The following is an 18,654-nucleotide window of genomic DNA, read 5'->3' as shown; positions in this document are numbered from 1 at the left end:
AACTCAACATTTATATTTCACACCACAATAACAGATGCACATAATGTAATGGACTAAGAAGGATAAACACACAAGGCTTTGGTGTCTTGTGGAAGTTGACAAAAGGCAGCAAGTGCATTTTTGTTTGGGAGGATTATGAAGAAAGAAATTTTAAAATTATCTATTTTCCCTGTCTTTTGGTTTCTGCCTTTACAAATGGATACACAGTAGATAAACTTGGCAATGATACTTGTACATGACAATGGGATTGGGAAGAGATGTGTGAAATGTACCAACAAATAATTAAATCCATCAGTGCTATAACTTCAAAATATATCATATGTATGCAGCTGTTCAAGAAAGCAGTTTACCATAAGACAAAGGAGTGGAAGGCAGGCCATTCGGCCCATCCAAGTCCACTCCTCCATCAATCATGCTTATGGGCATTTCAATGCCACTTACACGCACTCTCCCTGTATCCCTTAATTCCTTGAGAGATTAAGAATTTATCAATCTCTGCCTGAAGACATTTAACATCCCAACCTCCACTGTGCTCCGTGGTAATGAATTCCACAGGCCTACTACTTTCTGGCTGAAGAAATGTCGCCTCATTTCCATCTAAATTGACCATCTCTAATTCTAAGGCAGTGCCCACGGGTCCTAGTATCCACGCCTGATGGAAACAAATTCCCAGTGTCCACCCTTTCTAAGCCATGCATTAGCTTGTAAGTTTCTATCAGATCTCCCCATAACCTTCTAAATTCTAATGAACACAATCCCAAGATCCTCAGCCATTCATCGTATTTTTGGCCTATCATTTCAGGGATCATCCGTGTGAATCTCTGCTGGACACGGTCCAGTGCCAGTATGTCCTTCCTGAGGCGTGAGGCCCAAAACTGGACACAATATTCTAATTGGGGTCCAACCAGAACTTTATAAAGTCTCAGTAGTACATCACTGTTTTTACATTCCAACCCTCAATATAAATGACAACATTACATTTGCTTTCTTAACCACGGACTCAATCTGCAAGTCAACATTTAGAGAATCCTGGACTATCTCTCCCAGATCCCTTTGTACTTTTGCTTTATGAATTTTCTCACCATTAAGAAAATAGTATGTCCCTGTATTCTTTTTTTCAAAGTGCAAGACCTCGCATTTGCTCACATTGAATTTCATCAGCCATTTCTTGGACCACTCTCCTAAACTGTCTAAATCTTTCTGCAGCCTTCTCACCTCCTCAGAACTACCTGCCTGTCCACCTAACTTCATAGCATTGGCGAACTTCACCAAAGTGTCCCCAGTCGCTAAATCCAGATCCTTTATATATAACGTGAACAGCTGTGGCCCCAACACTGAACCCTGCTGAACACCATTTGTCACTAGCTGCCATTCCAAAAATGAACCTTTTATCCCAATTCTCTGCCTGCTGCCAGACAGCCAACCCTTAATCTATGCCAGGAGCTCATCTTGAACACCATGGGCCCTCACCTTACTCAGCAGCTCCTGTGAGGCTCCTTATCAAAGGTCTTTTGGAAGTCCAGATAGATAACATCCACTAGGTTTCCCTGGTCGAACCTACTTGTTACCTCTTGAAAGAATTCTAACATATTTGTCAGGCATAACCACCCCTTACTAAATCCATGCTGACTTGTTCTAATCCGACCCTGCACTTCCAAGAATTTAGAAATCTCATCCTTAATAACAGATTCTAGAATTTTACCTACAACCGATGTTAGGCTAATTGGCCCATAATTTTCCATCTTTTATCTTGATCCTTTCTTGAACAAGGGGGTTACAACAGCAATTTTCCAATCATCTGGGACTTTCCCCTGACTCCAGTGATTTTTGAAAGATTGCAACCTATTTCTTCCACCACCTTCCTCAGACCTCTACAATGCAGCCCATTGGGGCCCGGAGATTTATCAATTTTTAGACCTTTTAGCTTTTCTAGCACTCTCTCTTTTGTAATGGCTACCATACTCAACTCTGCCCCTGGACATTCCTGCATTGTTGGGATATTACTCATGTCTTCCACCGTGAAGAGTGACACAAAGTATTTATTAAGCTCTTCAGCTATTTCCTTATCTCCCATTACTAGCCTTCCTGCATCAACTTGGAGCGGCCCAATTTCTACTTTTACTTCTCATTTGTTTCTTATGTATTGAAAGAAACTTTTACTATCATTTCTAATATTACGGGCTAGCTTACCTTCATTTTTGATCCTCTCCTTCCTTAGTTCTCTCTTTGTTATCCTCTGTTTGTTTTTGTAGTCTTCCCAATCTTCTTGGCCACTTTATAGGCTCTCTCTTTTTCTTTGAAACATTTCCTGACTTTCTTTGCCAGCCACGGCTGTTTAATTCAAACCCCGCCCCCCCCACCCCAGATAATTCTTCTTTTCTTTGGGATGAACCTCCGTACTGTGTTCTCAATTATACCCAGAAACTCCTGCCATTGGTGCTCTGTCTTCCCCATTAGGGTCGCTTCCAGTCGATTTCCATTAGTTCCTCTCATGTCCCTGTAATTACCTTTATTTAACTGGAACACCATTACATCCGATTTTGTCTTCTCTCTTTCAAACTGCAGACTTAACTCTACCATATTATGATTGCTGCCTCCTAAGTGTTCCCTTACTTTCAGATCTTTTATAAAGTCTGGCTTATTATATAGCACTAAGTCCAAAGTAGCCTGCTCCATCACAAGCTGTTCCAAAAAGCCATCCTTTAAACAGTCCATGAATTCCCTTTCTTTGGATCCACCGGCAACATTATTCACCCAGTCCATTTGCGTACTGAAGTCCCCTTTCTGACTTGCCTTATCTATTTCCTGGTACATCTTGCACCCCTAGTCCTGATCACTGCTGGGATGTCAGTACATAACTCCCATTATGTTTTTTTTGCCTTTGTGATTCCTCAACTCCACATCATCTAATCCAATGTCATTCAGTGCCAAAGATTTAATTTCATTCATAAGTAACAACGCAACGCTGCCCACCTCCCTGTCTTTTTGCTTAGTTGTAAATCCTTGGATGTTCAACTGCCAGTCCTGAACCCCCTGCAACCACGTCTCTGTGATGCCTACCACATCACAATCATTCACTGTGATTTGTGCTGTTAATTCATCTACTTTGTTACAAATACTATGAGCATTCAGGTAAAGCACCTTAATGCTAATTTTCTTATCCTCATTATTCCCATCACCTCTGGTAATGTGCCCTAAGTTATCCTTCCTTTTTCCTTCATTCCTAGTCTGCCTTGAAGTTAAACCCAGCACACATGCTAACTGCTGCTTATCTTTCTACTTGACTCCATACTCCCTGTTGCTTTCCCCCCCCCCCCCCACATGTTTAAAGTCCTAGTGACCACCCTATTTATCCTTTTCACTAGAACACTGGCTCCAGATTGGCTCAGGTGGAGACTGTCCCATCAGTACAGATCGCCCTAGTTCCAAAACTGATACCATCACCTACTCAACGGGAATAGGGGTTGGCAACTAATGCTCAGCTTTCCAGGAATACACAAGTTCCATAAACTATTTTATTTAAAAATCTACTTGTTTAACATTCATAAGCCATTTCTACAGATTTATGGATGACCCATTATTTGTATTTGGCTCGACCAATCTGATCTTCTATACAATGATTCTACATGGGACTAGCTGAGTAGCTCTGTCAGGAGCTGAATGGCCTCCTTCTGTATTGTAAAATTCTATGATTCTGAGTAGTGCACCCAATTTTAACATCTTACCTCAGGTTAATATTGAGCTTGACTGAACTATAAACAGATTCAGTTGATGATAAGTGTTGTTACAGGAATAAAATATGAAGACAATCTGCAGAGGATTTGCATTGCCTTGACATTACTTCATTGAAAGTGATCTGTTTTAAGATTTAAAGTGACAAAAATTTTCCATAGAGTGGACATTGAGAAGCTATTTGCTCTGTTGGAGGCGCAATCTTTCAACTGCAGCTTCACGCAAAATTGTATGGAAGTAAAAAAAAATCTTCCTGGGTCAATCCATACATTTTAGAAATGAATTGAACTTTTCTTTTTAAATGAAATAAAACTGTCAAGATATAAAATCATTAGAATTAAAATATACACATCAACCATGATATTAATAATGATAAAACAGACTTGAGGGGTTGTATAATCCACTCCTGCTTCTGTTTCCTACCAACATCATCTTCTGAACTTTATGTACCACATTTGCTACCGATATTATATTTTACAATCTTCCCAATTGAACTGATTAGGAATGCTACAAGAAATATCCACCAAGTGGGTGTTGAAAGATCAATAAAGTAAAATTGATCAAAAAGTTATTAGTTTAATTAAAGATGCTCCTTGACTCAAAAAAGAAAATTGCTAGCCTAAATATACTTAGAGTCATAAAGCACGGAAACAGATCCGACAGTTAAACGAGCCCATGCCGAACATAATTCCAATCTAAACTAGTCCCACCTGCTTGCATTTGGCCCATATCCCTCTTAACATTTGTTACACATGTCCTTATCTAAATGTCTTTTGAACATTCTAACTGTACCGAAATTCATCACTTCTTCTGGAAATTCATTCCATGCATGAACCACTACCTGTGTAAACCAAATAGCCCCTCTTATCTTTGATTAGTTGATTATTTGATTAGTTTAGGTCATTGGAATATTGTTGTCTTTCTGTAATATAGTTTCAATGGATGTATTTAATCATCAACACATTGGATCCCCTGAATTTAGATTTGCTCAAGATTAATACTCAATCTAAACGAACCTGAAATCATAACTCTAAAAGATACAGTAGGCACCACCAGCATCCAGTGCTCCATTAGTAGATATAGCACACACTGACAGTACAGTCATGCTTATGATGAAATATGCCACAACGTACATGAGTATGCTCTGGTACAGTCCTGCTTGGCCAATAACGAAACCTTCAATGTAAAATAAAGATTGTTTTATAAAAGAAACACATTTGCACTACATAAAAATAACTTTCACATATATAGGAAAACATTTCAGTACAAATCTACTCACATTGTGACTCAGATTGAAAGAGGAAGATGAAATGTGACAATCACCACATATTCATAAGACAAAGCAAATAAGTCTTGACAATTCAACTGACTGATAATTTTCTGATAATCTCCAATGTTTATTGTCTCCTACAATAAATAGGAATTCAATTCAGGCCACTGACCTCGATAAGGGATGGGTGTAGGCATGCTGCAACAGGCCCAAATAACCCAGTTAATGGTTTAAACTTAGCAAATGATCCCAATATGAACTGATTATGTTTATGATGCATAATAGAATCAAATAGTTTATTAGCAATCTTCATCTGTGTTTATTCAAGTGAAAGAAATAAGCATATAGCACCACATCTCAGAGCGACTACTTTTAGAAGAGGAGAAAAATTCTTATGTAAAGGGAGTCACATTTAAGTTGTTCAAAGACTAGAGGTCATGAATGCAAGGAAGGGAAACTATGAAGCACCATTTAACATCTTCATTCAACTGCTTTAAAAAAATTTGTAGTCATTGCCTTGTACCAAAACAAATCAGCAACATAAAGCGCTCACAAGGAAAAAGTTATACAAGTGCCCTGAGAAATCTTCACTGGGTTGCTGAGAGAGCTCCCTGTGTAGTGACTGGAATGAGGTCAGCCAGGTGGACTTCACAGAATGAGTCCCCTGAGTGACCCAGGTTAACAGCTTTAATCAGGGAGTCCTGGCTGACAAATAAAAAAAAACAGGAGTGGCAGGGGTTCTGTTCACTTTAGGAGTCAGCTCTGAGCTAGCTGCGTCAGTATCACGCACTATGCACATGTTACTTGGTGACAGGATACTGGCCTTCAGGGAGTTATTGTAGTGGTGATGACAGATAAAATGCTCCTGAAGAGATTTCCTCACAACAATTGTCTTTAAGTTGGGATAAGCATTTCTGGCATCATGTTGTTATTTGGGAAGCTTGACTTGTTTGATCCTGCCATCAAAGACTGGGCCCAGCATATGGAAAGAGTGTTTTTTTTTCCTGGGCAAATGACATTGGTGCAGATGAAAAGTGATGTGTAATTCTCCAGACAGTTTGTAGACCTGCAGTTTTTTCAGTTATTAGGAGCCCAACTTTCCCAGACATACCAGATACTAAAACTCTTCAAGGAGTTGATGGACTTAGCTAAGGAATATTATGAGATCAAGTCTCCTAATTCTGAGATACTATCAGTATTACTTGCAGTTTGAGAACCAGGAGAAGCTGTTTTGGGATTTTTGATGAGGTTAAGATGACTGGCAGATGCATGTGATTTTAACCTGAAGTGAGATGCTGAGAGACCATGTGGGATTAATGGCCATGCAAAAATGCCTACTGGCTGAAGCCCAGCTGAACATCCATCAGGCACTACAACTGGCTTTGTCATGAGAAAATGTGGCAAGTGGAGTGGCAGGGTATTCAGACAGAAGTGGACACCCTCGCCAGGCCAACGGAGCTTGGGGAATACCACTTGAATGAAGGCAGTTGCACAGCCTCACTCAGGACATACTCTGAACAGAGGGGCTATAGGTCAGCCCACAGCAAAACCCCAAAACAAAGTCAAGCCTCAGCCAAATGGTAAAATTTTTTCTTCAGGGGCTGGTCCAGCAGGCAATTGTAGTTACTGCCAGTACGCGGACTTGAGACAGCACAAAGCCAAAATTGAGTAAGAGAACTCCGATCGGTATCCAGGAGTGCTAACCCTGGAATTTCTACCTCCAGTTGGTATGGAACAGTTAAATTGCTTTGCAACATCCAAATCAGAATCAAAATAAACATTTAGTTAAATGGTCACCCAGTCTTAATGGAGGTTGATACCGGCAGGATTATATCAGTGATTTACCAAAATTTGCACTGAACTCCAACCCTTATGTTTGTGCAAGACCTCAGCTAGACTGAGAAACTACACTGGGGAATCTTTCCAGATTAGGAGTACAACTTGGTTTCGGTGTCTAATAAGAAGTGGCTGGTTCAGTTACCACGGATTGTAGTAAAAGGCTGAGACCCAAGGTTAATGGGGAGAAATTGTTTGACAAATATTCAACTTGATTGGCTGAACATGTTTCATTTAGAAAATTGCTGCCTGGGTGAAGTCCTAATTAAATCCAGAGACGTTTTTCAGGAAGATCTGGGGACAATCACTGGAGTCAAGGGCAACTTCCATGTTGACTAGGAAACAATTCCATGATTCTGCAAGGCCTTCTCAGAGCCATTTACCTTGCATGCAAAAGTAGACATGGAAAGCAATGGTATCATCAAACCATTACAGTTTGCAGAATGGGCAGCACCAGTCACATTCATTAAGCCTGATGGGCCTTTGTGCAGATTTCAAACAAATGGTTTTCACAGTTGAATAAAAATCCAATCTCTTGCGTAGAGGACTTATATACAAGCCCAGTGGGGAGGGGCGTGGGGTAGCTGTCCTTCATGAGGCTGGGCATCAGTCATGCGTACCTGCAATTGTAGTTAGATGAGGACTCCCAGAGGTATGCTGCAATCCTAAGGGTTTGTACCAATATTCGAAATTGCCATTTGGGGTATCATCAGCCTGCGCCCTTTTCCAGCGGACAACAGGGAACATTTTACAAAGTCCACCACAAGTTGTCATTTGTCTGGATGACATACTAATAACAGGGAAGACCAATGAAGAGCATTTAGAGAACTTGGACATAGTCCTTAGACATTTCTCCAAGGTGAGTGTACACCTTAGGAGGAAAAAATGTGCGTTCAAGGCACCCAACGTGACTTACTTGGACTACAGAGTTGAAAGGACCAGGTTACATCCATTGGAAGATAAAGTGCGAGTGACCCACATCCATACTGGTGCTTCGTTCTTTCCTTGGTGAATTATTACACAAATTTCAAAGGTAACCTGGCCTTCATCCTGGTACCCTTACATCTGCTATTGAAAAAAGAGTCAGCCTTGGAAATGTTCTTGTTGCCTTTAGGGAAGTGAAGCAGCAGATTAGGTTATCTAGGTGTTGGCACACTAAGATCCCAAGCAAGATGAGGTGCTGACATGGAATGCCTCCCGCTACAATATCGGAGTAGTTTTGGCCGAGTGAAGAGGAATGGCCAATAGCATATGCTTCCTGGACTTTGGCTGATGATGAACCAAAGTATGTTGTGATAAAGAGGGTAGGTTTGATGGTTATTTTTGGCGGGAGGAACTTCCACCAATAACTTTATGGACAGGAGTGTGTAATCATAATGGATCACACACCCTACTGGCATAACTTAAAGAGGACAGGGCTGTTCCACCCATAGCTTCAAGTCAAATTCAGTGGTGGACTCTTATTCCTAGTGCGTACATTTACAAGTTGGAACACTGCCTGAGGGGCCAATGAGAAAACGTCGATTCCTTGAGCTACCTTCCAATGGCGGACACACCAGTGGGGCTGCCACTAGGGTCCGTTCCGGTTTTAACCTTTCTGGACACTCTTCCAGTCACCGTTGATAATATTAGAGTATGGACTCAAAGACCCCATCCTCGCAAAACAAACAGCTGGTGGTGATGGGTGGTGGGGGGAGGGGGGGCAAAGGGCCATTACGACCAGAATTGAAACCCTTCTGGACCCAGCGAAACCAGATCATCATAAAGGACAATATATTATCATGGGGAGCTAAAATAATTGTCCTCAGCAAAGGTTGCTGCCAGATACCCAGGGATCTCCAGGGATTTCCAAACAGATGTTGGCAAGATGTTATGTCTAGTTGCCAGGATTGGAAGCCAATATAGCTGCACAGTACCCAGAATGCTAACCAGGGCAAAAATTACCACCAACTCCCTGATATTCGTGGGTGAACCTTGGATTTTGTTACACATCAACTATGCCAGTCCTTTCATGGGCTATTTGTTGTTAGCGTTTGTGGATGCCTACTCAAAGTGATTGGGTGTGCATAGATTTCATCTGTCAAACACAGGGATGACAATAGAAAAGCTGAGAGCATCTTCTGTAGTACACAGGTTACTGGATGTATTCAGCACAGACAATGAGCCATCATTTACCAGCAGGGAATTTGAGTATTTCCTAAAGTTGAATGGCATTCAGCATGTAACGATAGCTTCACACCATCCATCATGCTATGGTCTGGCAGAAATGGGAGTCCAAACTTTGAAGTCAGGCATAAAGAAACAGCCTACAGCTTTACTCAGTACCAGACTGTCCTGATTCCTGTTTGATTATAGTACCACCCCACACAACTATCGGGACAGCTCCAACAGAGTTGCTAATGGGGAGAAGACTCCACACCAGATTAATCCTGGTCTTCCTGGACATGGGGTTGGAGATTGAAATGGCAGTAGGAACTCCAAAGCCAAACATAAGATCCTGTATGCAAGAGACAATTTCCTTTGGGACAAAGGTTGGTGCTGAAAATAGAGGAATGGCTCTGTATGGGTAAGAGGCATAGTTGGCGCAAGGTCAGTTCCAGTGATGTGTCAAGTTTGGGATGGTGAGGTGGTCCTGATCAAGCAAGGAGACCACATGAAAGTTGCAAACTCAAATGGGGCAAGAACAAAATATCTCTCTCTCCTGAGAACAGTTAGTAACGCTGTCAGAACATGTGTTCTCCCAATCCACCTCGTAATGAAGAAATCTCTAAAGATGAGATGGACACCGCAGATATTGCAGCCTTGATGCAGTTACCACCATTTCTTGAGATGCTCTGGTACATTGTGAGTATTCGAGGCAGAGTCAGAGGAACTGGACCTGGTGTGAAAACGCCCTAGAGACAATAGGAGAAAGAATGGGCCTACGTCCCAGGACTTAGAAGGGGGAGAGATGCAGTGACTGGGATGAGATCAGCCAGGTGGACCTCATAGAATAAGAGTTCCCTGACTAAGGGCTGTTGCCATCAAGCCTTTTGAGCCTGTTCTGCTTTTTGCCACATTTTTTGTCTGCCTGTAAAGGCACACAGGACTTTGGCTGAACATCTCATGTGAAAGAGCATACTTCTCACGCTGCATTGATGTGTTAGCTTACTCTGGATGGGGCTAAGATTCACAACCTTATAATACAGAAACAAGAGCAAAGCTGACATCTAAAAATTGCTCACTGTTGAAATCCTACAAAATTTAAGGCTGGCAAATTCAGACCAAAGTCTGCATAATCAAACACTGCAGTGAACACTAAGTCTGATCTCTAATTTAATTTAATTTAATCTCTAATTTAAAAGTAGCAAATCTATTGCTTCATAACATCAAGAAAGTTCAGAGAAGAATATATTTTTGTACAGCAAGAGAACATTTAAAAACATGCCAGAACCACTGAAGGAGAACCCTGATATAACAAATTGCTTTTACATAAGCATCTTTAACAAAATAAAAGGGTTCCAAATTGCATTATAATAGCATTTTCAAAAATCTGGCAATGAATCACAAAAGGGGTTACAAAGGTAAATGACAAAAAAAACCTGCCTTTTCAGCAAAGATTTAAGAGACAATTGAAGAAATTTAGGAAGAGAAATCTAGACAATTCGATAGCCTAACGTTAATACTACTAGGCCATTAATTCAGAGTTGAAGGTAATGTCCTGGGGATCCAAGTTCGAATCCCATCATGGCCAAGTGTGGAATTTGATTTCAATATAATAAAATTCAATAATAAAGAGTCTAATGATGACCATGAAACCATTGCAGATTGTCAGAAGAATCCATCTGGTTCTTTAGAGAAGGAAACTGCTGTCCTTACTTGGCCTACATGTGACTGCAGACTCTCAGCAACGTGGTTCACTCTTAACCGCCCTCTAGGCGATTAGGGATGGGCAACAAATGCTGGTCCAGCCAGCAATGCCCACTTCTTGAGAATGAAAAAAAAGCAAACTTTAGAGCCTAAACAGTTGAACATATGGTTGTCAACAGTGAGAATAATGAATCAGCAACCATTTGACCCTAGAATTGAAGAAAATTAATTTCTTGTAGATTTATCATTTGTAGTCACTAAAATAGAATGAAAAAAAAGAGTTGTGGAAACTGGAAATCTAAAACAAAAAAAAAGAAACTGATGGAGAAACTCAAAAGGTCTAGCAACATCCGTGGAGAGAAAGCAGAGCCACTGTACCTGAAACATTGACTCTGCTTTCTTTGTACAGATGCCATTAGACCTGCTAAGTTTCTCCAGCAATTTCTGTTTTTGTTTCAGCTAAAATAGAATGTTGCATGACAAGTTGAATTCCTATACATGAACTCTAAAGCTTCTCTATTTTTGCACAATTTAACAGTATCATCTATCATTCATCTCATTTTTCATCTGCAGTGACCATCACCTGCCACGTGTGTCCATTTCACTCGTTAGATTATGCCTTACTGAAGTCCACCACAATATCTCTGTTTATTTGTTTTCTTGTGAAAGTCTGAGTCACAGCAGTTATTATGAGGATCTCGTCACTTTGTGATGTTTATCATTTTACATCTCTCAAACCACCAGAGCCATAAGATTTGGACAGTGTTTCCCCACAACCACTACTCACACTTCTGTCACCACAAATTGGAGTGTGACTTCTTTTGTTTTCACTTGTTGATATGCTTTTTAAAATTCTTCAGGGCAACATTTTGTTTGCATCATTAAATTTTAATTAATATTTAGCTGCCTATTTACAGCCACATTTGTAATGATATCAGGGATTTTGGCTGTACATCAATGCAAACGTGTTCATGATAATTCTATAGACAAGTTCTGCCACAGCGTGAATTATAGGTGGCCTGGGAGAGGGGTTACTCCACATATCTAAAGTGTACTTTACGATTCATTACCTCCAATGCCACTGAAGGAAATAAAGGAAATTATAAACTGTAAGTAATTGGTTAAGGTTGAACTTAAACTCTACAGTTAAAGAAAACCTACATCTGGAAAACTGGTATCAACTGAGATAGCAGCAGGGGTGACAAATACTTTGTTCCTCAAGATAAATGAGAAACGCATCCTTGTGATGACATAGCAGTACCAACTGTGATCAAAGAAAATATCAGCGCGACCTTATTGATCTAGTGAGGGTGCAAATGATAAACACGATCAATCTCTGAATCACTCAGTATTAAGTGTAATGACAAACTTGTAAAGCTAATAAAGTGGGTAAGGTAGTAACATACTGCTGAAGGAAACAGACTGGTCAAGTGACTAATTTAAGAATGAGGTCAGGCAGCAGGAACCAAATGGAACAGCTTAAAGGGGAGCAGGAACAAAAATCTTGGAATTTTCCCAAAAATCTCTGAAAGGTGACAGCATGGAAATGTACACATTTAGCTACACCCTTATATCTTGTTCAGTAGGCCTTACTACATGAAGTTTGCCTCAATGTGAAATAAACACACCCACCTGAGCCAAAATTAATATTGCTCAATCCGTATTTCTTGTTTCACTTTACCTCTGCAATGACAAATTCACTTATTGGGAGATGAAAGGTGGGCAACTTGCAAGAAATTATACAATTTTACTCAGGAATACACAAAGGAATGATATTTCAGCAGTTGCTTTTGAGCAACATGAGAAAGAAAAATATAGATAGACAAGAGAAAGTCTTTTGCCCTGCTTGTTTCCCTTTGCCTCTTAAAAACATCACCTGGTGAAAAAACAAACTGAAAAAATAACCATTCGTTAAAAACTCAAAGATATCCCCAGATACCACCATTTTGAAGTGAAAAGTCAACCATTAAAAAAAACACTACAATCTCACATTAAAGGCCAACACCATAAGGACTTCAAGATCTTTTAAACAATGCAGCTTTTATTCTTCTGTACTAGAGACACTTTCTAAAAACCTTGTGTTTGTGTGGTGCGATAGATGTCACTTTTATTTGGGGGTGGGGTCAAGATTCATCTTTCTTTCACAAAAAAAACTTTGAAACTGGCTCCTTATTTTTGATTTGCACTGTGTTTTAATTGAAGTGTGTTGGCAGGAAATAAAAATAGTAATTGCAACAGACTGAGGGAGAAGCAAATCTAAAGGAAAGTTAATTCACTTCTCACCTGGTACAAACAGAAGAGAGGAGAGTTCTCAAGGCAGTGTTAAAAGTGATTTAGTAGGTGTTCAAAACAACAAGAGGTTTTGATAAACCATTTTGATAAATCCACTGACAGAGAGGACAATAATCTGAACATTTGTGATGATTTAGAATACATTGCATTAAAAAATTGATCAAAGCTGATTCAATCATAGTTTTCAAATAGGAATCAGACAAACATTTGGGAAGGAACATTCTGCGTGGCAATGAGAAAACAATGGGTCCAATGGTCTTTCAAAGAGGAACAAAGACCAGAATAAATAAGCACTTGGCTTACTAGTGAATCCATAGCTCAGATATCCTGAAACAAACATGTTTGTTTCAGATTTCCAGCATCTGCGACAACTTGCTTTCATCTCAGATATCCTATTTACTTACATCGCTTTTTAATTCGATGCATAGCTAAATGTCACCATTTTGGAGCAGCTTGAAGTGAAGTCTGATAGTATTTGAATAAACACGATTCCAACTCAAGTATCACCCAACAACAGCTGACGTCAGGAGGGAATTCCCTGTTTTAGAATATTCACCTCAGTCAAACTGCGACAAACTCCAACACAAAAGGCCAAGATCAATTCCAAGAGAAATGAGCACTCACCTATCCGTAGGAACACCACCACACTGAACATCGACAGCAGAGTGGGAACAACCACTCCAAAGAAAGTTGACAGCTTTTTGGGCGCGGGATGCTGAGCCTCCTTCCTGGTCCCGGCAGCGGTGCTCCTGCCGAGTTCGGGCACTGTACACAGCCGGTAATTGAGTAAGGGTGTCCGCTCAGCCATAGCTGCCACACACAAGGCAGTGTCTATAAGCCTAGGCGGAACCGTCAATACCTACTCTGTAATAGAAACAATTCAAACTGCTACATGGAGATCCCCCTTCACTCTGGATCATGTGATTGCTCATATGACTACCTCCCATTCTCTCAAGCAATGACGCTCCTGCTAGAGCTGAATAGCTGACTAAATCGTTCCTGCAGAAGTGGTAATGTATTAGAAACCACTTCATGTTTCACTGTTAATCCACAATCTATTGCTTCTTGTAACGGGGTATTTTTTTGAAAACCTCACTTTGTAGATTGTCAATCAAAACAGGGGATACTTGTAGGATGTCATTTTGCACTTGAATGAACGACTTTGTGTTGCAATCAGGGAACAAAGCTGAATGTGTGGCGATAAATACTGTGGGTCCTTGTTCGCTTCGGTTTCAATGTATATTGTTCCACGATAGTCGTTGCTTTGAGAAACTAAGTGACTTTCTTGTACAGAACTGAAATAGCTCTACCTTTTGTTTTGACCAGATAGCATTATTTGCCAACAGTGTATCTCACTATACTGCCTTTCGGCTTGTGTTATCGGAATTCATGGATTCCTATAGCCTTATTGAATCGCAGGGTTTTTGCTCCATTAATCTGTTGTGTGGTCGCTTGGACAGAAACGCACCATTCTAGTTTCTGACATTTATTGTTTTCTGTATTATGACCATTCTTCTCCCTTTATCCCTGCAAAGCAACTACTTGTGGACTAGATCTGTTCTTCGCACACAGTTTATGACCAATTTCAAGAATCCATGCTTACTGAATGAACTACGCTATAATCATGTATTAGAATCAATTAGGGCCTTCATTGTGCATATTATAGTCTGCAAACTGTAATCTCGATCCCTGAGTATCTGTAGCCAAGATACCATGCAGGCCTCAATAATGATCCAGGACCATTTCAACTAAATACGCTGAAAAGAGATCAAATACTGGTTCAGTCCTGTTTTTGTGTATGAAGTTTCCAATTTACAAAGAGTCCATCTGAGTACCTAGCAACAGTGCCTCAAGAAATTCCATAACCTCACGTGGGTGGTCAAGGAGAGTGAATGTATCTTAAAATGATATCTCAAGTTTGTTGTGCCACTACCTTTTAGAGTGCTTAATACACCACTCCTGCTCCACCATTTACCCCTCAACAGTGCCTTCCTGTTAGAAGTCTGGTCTATAATTCAGATTATATAATTCACGTTAGCCAGGTCCTCGAGCCAATGGTGCAACCTCATACCCATCTCTCATGGCTTCCACATATTCCAGCTGTTCAGTTGGCAGACAGATCTGCCACCACAGTGTAATACAATCAGTGACATTCTTGTGCGATAAGATGGTCTAAAACTGCTATGAGTGGAGTAAAACTGAGCGGGGACAAGCAAACCCACATCACCCAAATCTGCTGAAGGAGACTATATCCAAAGTTTTGGAACAGTCTGTGGCTGAGGGTGGTGCACTTGGTAGGATTCAAGTTAACTTAAGATCCATCTCATATCCCACCACCCTATCAATTCTGCTCTCTGGATTTGTAAGCTATAGATCATATGACCATGGATCACTTGTTTTATACCCCCTCCCCACCACCTTCTTTCACCTTTACCCTCCCCTTATGATTTTCTGTTTTCAAATTCTCAAGAACAAGAACAATCCTGACCAGCCACTGCAGCCTCTTGAGGAAATGCAGGAACTGTCACAGATCTCTAAGGAAGAAGCAGCATTGCTTGGTCTCACATTTATAGGCACAAGTTCAGATGTTCAGTACATACCTTGAGGGGCCATAGAAAGTTAGGATCATTGCCTATCATCTGCAACAAGTGGGTTGCATCCAAGCCATATGGAAAGATTATTTGTGTGCCAGCCCTCATTCCTCTCAAGCTGTCAGTATTCAACCTCGCATTACTGGCACACCATCAATGCCCTTGCTGTTGCTTCTCAGCAATACAACTCAAGGATCATATAGTTCATATACAAATGCAGAGCTGAAAATGTGTTGCTGGAAATGTGCAGCAGGTCAGGCAACATCCAAGGAACAGGAGAATCGACGTTTCGGGCATAAGCCCTTCTTCCGAAACGTCGATTCTTCTGTTCCTTGGATGCTACCTGACCTGCTGCGCTTTTCCAGCAACACATTTTCAGCTCTGATCTCCAGCATCTGCAGCCCTCACTTTCTCCATATACAAATGCATGCAATTTTGGCAGAGCTAGAAAACCTCCAAAGTCAGCAATTTGTCACCGACTCTGATCATTGGGTGATCACTGCAAAAGGATACTAGGTTAGAGGGGCAGCATGGTTGCTCAGTGGTTAACACTGCTGCCTCGCAGTGCCAGGGTCCCAGGTTCGATTCCAGCCTTGGGTGACTGTTTGTGTGGAATTTGCATATTCTCCCTGTGTCTATATGAGTATCCTCTGGGTGCTCCAGTCTCCACCCATAGTCCAAAGATGTGCAGGTTAGGTTGAACTGATCGTGCTAAATTGACCTTAATATTTAGGGATGTGTAGGTTAGGTGTATTAGTTGGGGAAACGCAGTGCAATAGGGTAAGGGAATGGATCGGTGTGGACTTGTTGGGCCAAATGGCCTGTTTCCACACTTTAGGGATTCTATGACAAAGACATGCACGAGAGGCTACAAGTGAATACATAAGGTTTAATAGCTCTGTTTCATTTGCATTATTGTATATTTTTGCTGGATAAAGACCTTATAAAAAGGTGATATATGTTGCAGCATTTTAATGTAGTTGAAGCTGGCATGGGACATATTAGATGGATGGGAAGGAGAGAAATTGTAAAGCCATAGTGCTTTGGGAATGATCTTCTAAGGGAACTGGACTCTCAGTAGGCACTCACTGAAAGCCTGGCTGGAGTGAAGGGAATCCAGGTTCCTTCTCTTTCTCTTGCACATCTGGCTACTCCTTTTCCTGAAGTGGCCTCCCACTTCTCATGCAAAGGGATGCAGTCTCAGGATGGCAAGATTATGAGGGCCACTACATATGTTCCAGCAAATGTTTTAGGGCTCCCCCTGCAGTTCACACAGCTTGGCAATATCGATAGTGTGTTCTATAATGGTTCAGTCATGGTTCTGCTCTCACATAGTTAGATATCAGAGGCAAGTCATCAGTCCTACATACTGGGGGTATCTCTTGTTTTCAAGCAGCCACCCATCAGCTCTTTATGGTACGTCAAAGGCAGCCTCAGGAAGAAGCCACATAGCTGGTATCAAAATAACAGACAATTACCAGCATGATGGATTTAGACGACACACCAACAACACATGAATAGAATGGAACAATGTGTGTTTGGAAATGAGATCCATAGTGTCACTTTGTAGGTAATGGCTTTTTGCACTGTTGGGAAGTTGCTATCCTGGCAAAGTAATAGTCTACTGATACTGCTTACCTCTTAAAAGAGGGACAAAAATGAACTGACCTCTATTTCGTTTCAGGGAATCACAGCTTCTGTCACCTTTCAGATGCAGTGAACAGGAAATGCTGACAATCTCATCTGTGACATTGGGAATGGTTCTCATAAAAACTGAGAACGACCTCAACAGTCACTGGCAGTGCTTTTCTCGCCATGATATGAGGCTGAAGATCCTGTTAGGGGAGATGGTACAGCTTGTTGACCAGCTCCTTGCTGAACCATAGGTGCCCCACGCATTGCTCCTGGCTGAGGTGGAGATAGAGGAAATGCCCCTTTAAACCTTTAGGGGATTGCTCTACAATGGAGAGCTCTTTGCAGTATCTGCTATGCCTCCCTGTCATGTTTGACGCCCCATAGCTGGAGCAACCCTGCAGTGGACAGATCAGAAAACTCCTCTAGCCTCCCTGGATAGGACACAGCAACATCATAGTCAAGATCCAAAGCTCCTTCAAGTTACGGCACAATATTTTGACAAACTTCCAAAAGTGCCTCACCTGGAAATTGAATGATTGACCTTTTATGGCTTGGATGCTAATGGGGGAGGCGCCCAGTTGCTGCTGAGCACAGAACATTCACTGGAGCTGAGAAGCTGTTTAACATCACAATATGCCCACTGTGAAAGCTCTCGGCACGACAATATTTTGCTTGTTTTATGCCTTTCTGACCAAAAGAAGCCATGCAGGCCATGATGCCAGCAATTAGAAGTATTATTTGCACTATTTGAGGATCTTTGGCTTTCTTAGCATCAGGGACCAAACGTTGCCACCAATGAAGGAGCTTTGGATCTTGACTATGATGTTGCTGTGTCCTATCCAGGGAGGCTAGAGGAGTTTTCTGATCTGTCCACTGCAGGGTTGCTCCAGCTATGGGGCGTCAAACATAATTGTGACTCAAGGCAGGCATAAATTTGCAGATCACTGGTTTGAAATGCACAAATAATTATTATTCTGAGTGTATCATATTGATCTGAGTGATCTAAATAAACTAATAAAAGGGTCAAAAGACAACTAGTTAACTACACGTGATTTAAACCTGTCCATTTCCAATTCAAACTGCCCATTCTCCATCTATAATGGTTTTATTTCCATTGATGTCAGTGTATGTCTTGCGCTTCACTGAGGTAGCATGTTAACTTGTCACAAAATTTAAAGATTTTAGGTTACTATTTATTACAAATAAAGAATAAAATTCAAGCTACAGGTAAACAGGTACACATGAACCATCAACATATAACTCCATTAGTTAAAACGCTATCCCGTTAAAACGTTATAAAACTTTTCAACACATATTTTAAAAAGGGTGTTCTGTGTGTACAGAAAGACTGGAAGCAGTTCAATGTTTCTTGTTCTCGTGATTTGCTGAGATAACCCTTTCACTAGTTAGAATGTTGCTTATTGATTTTCCTTTCCAGATATTTTCATT

General features: G+C 40.9%; 1 protein-coding gene and 1 long non-coding RNA gene across 2 annotated transcripts in view; one reads left to right on the top strand and one right to left on the bottom strand.

Annotated features, from left to right (window-relative positions):
* Window positions 1-13,882, bottom strand: part of LOC122556382 (zgc:153039) — a 119,937-nt gene extending 106,055 nt beyond the window's left edge. Inside the window, exons 1-2 of the mRNA XM_087993556.1 lie at window positions 13,604-13,882; window positions 4,774-4,908 (exon numbers count right to left, since the gene is read on the bottom strand). Of these exons, the coding sequence (XP_087849682.1) occupies window positions 4,774-4,908; window positions 13,604-13,787 (319 nt within the window). The 5' untranslated portion in view covers window positions 13,788-13,882. The remainder of the gene's footprint in view (window positions 1-4,773; window positions 4,909-13,603) is intronic.
* Window positions 13,883-13,945: 63 nt separating this feature from the next.
* On the top strand, window positions 13,946-18,239 carry LOC148148305 (uncharacterized). The gene is made up of 2 exons (XR_015759180.1): window positions 13,946-13,989; window positions 17,255-18,239. It is a non-coding gene; the product is annotated as an uncharacterized LOC148148305 (long non-coding RNA).
* Window positions 18,240-18,654: the final 415 nt, after the last annotated feature.

Source organism: Chiloscyllium plagiosum, unplaced genomic scaffold (assembly GCF_037043375.1).
Source record: "Chiloscyllium plagiosum isolate Xiang-an unplaced genomic scaffold, Cpla_swu_hap1 HiC_scaffold_13, whole genome shotgun sequence".
NCBI classification, from domain to species: domain Eukaryota; kingdom Metazoa; phylum Chordata; class Chondrichthyes; order Orectolobiformes; family Hemiscylliidae; genus Chiloscyllium; species Chiloscyllium plagiosum.
The sequence above is the reverse complement of the archived record's forward strand: the minus strand, read 5'-3'. Positions and strand labels throughout refer to the sequence as shown.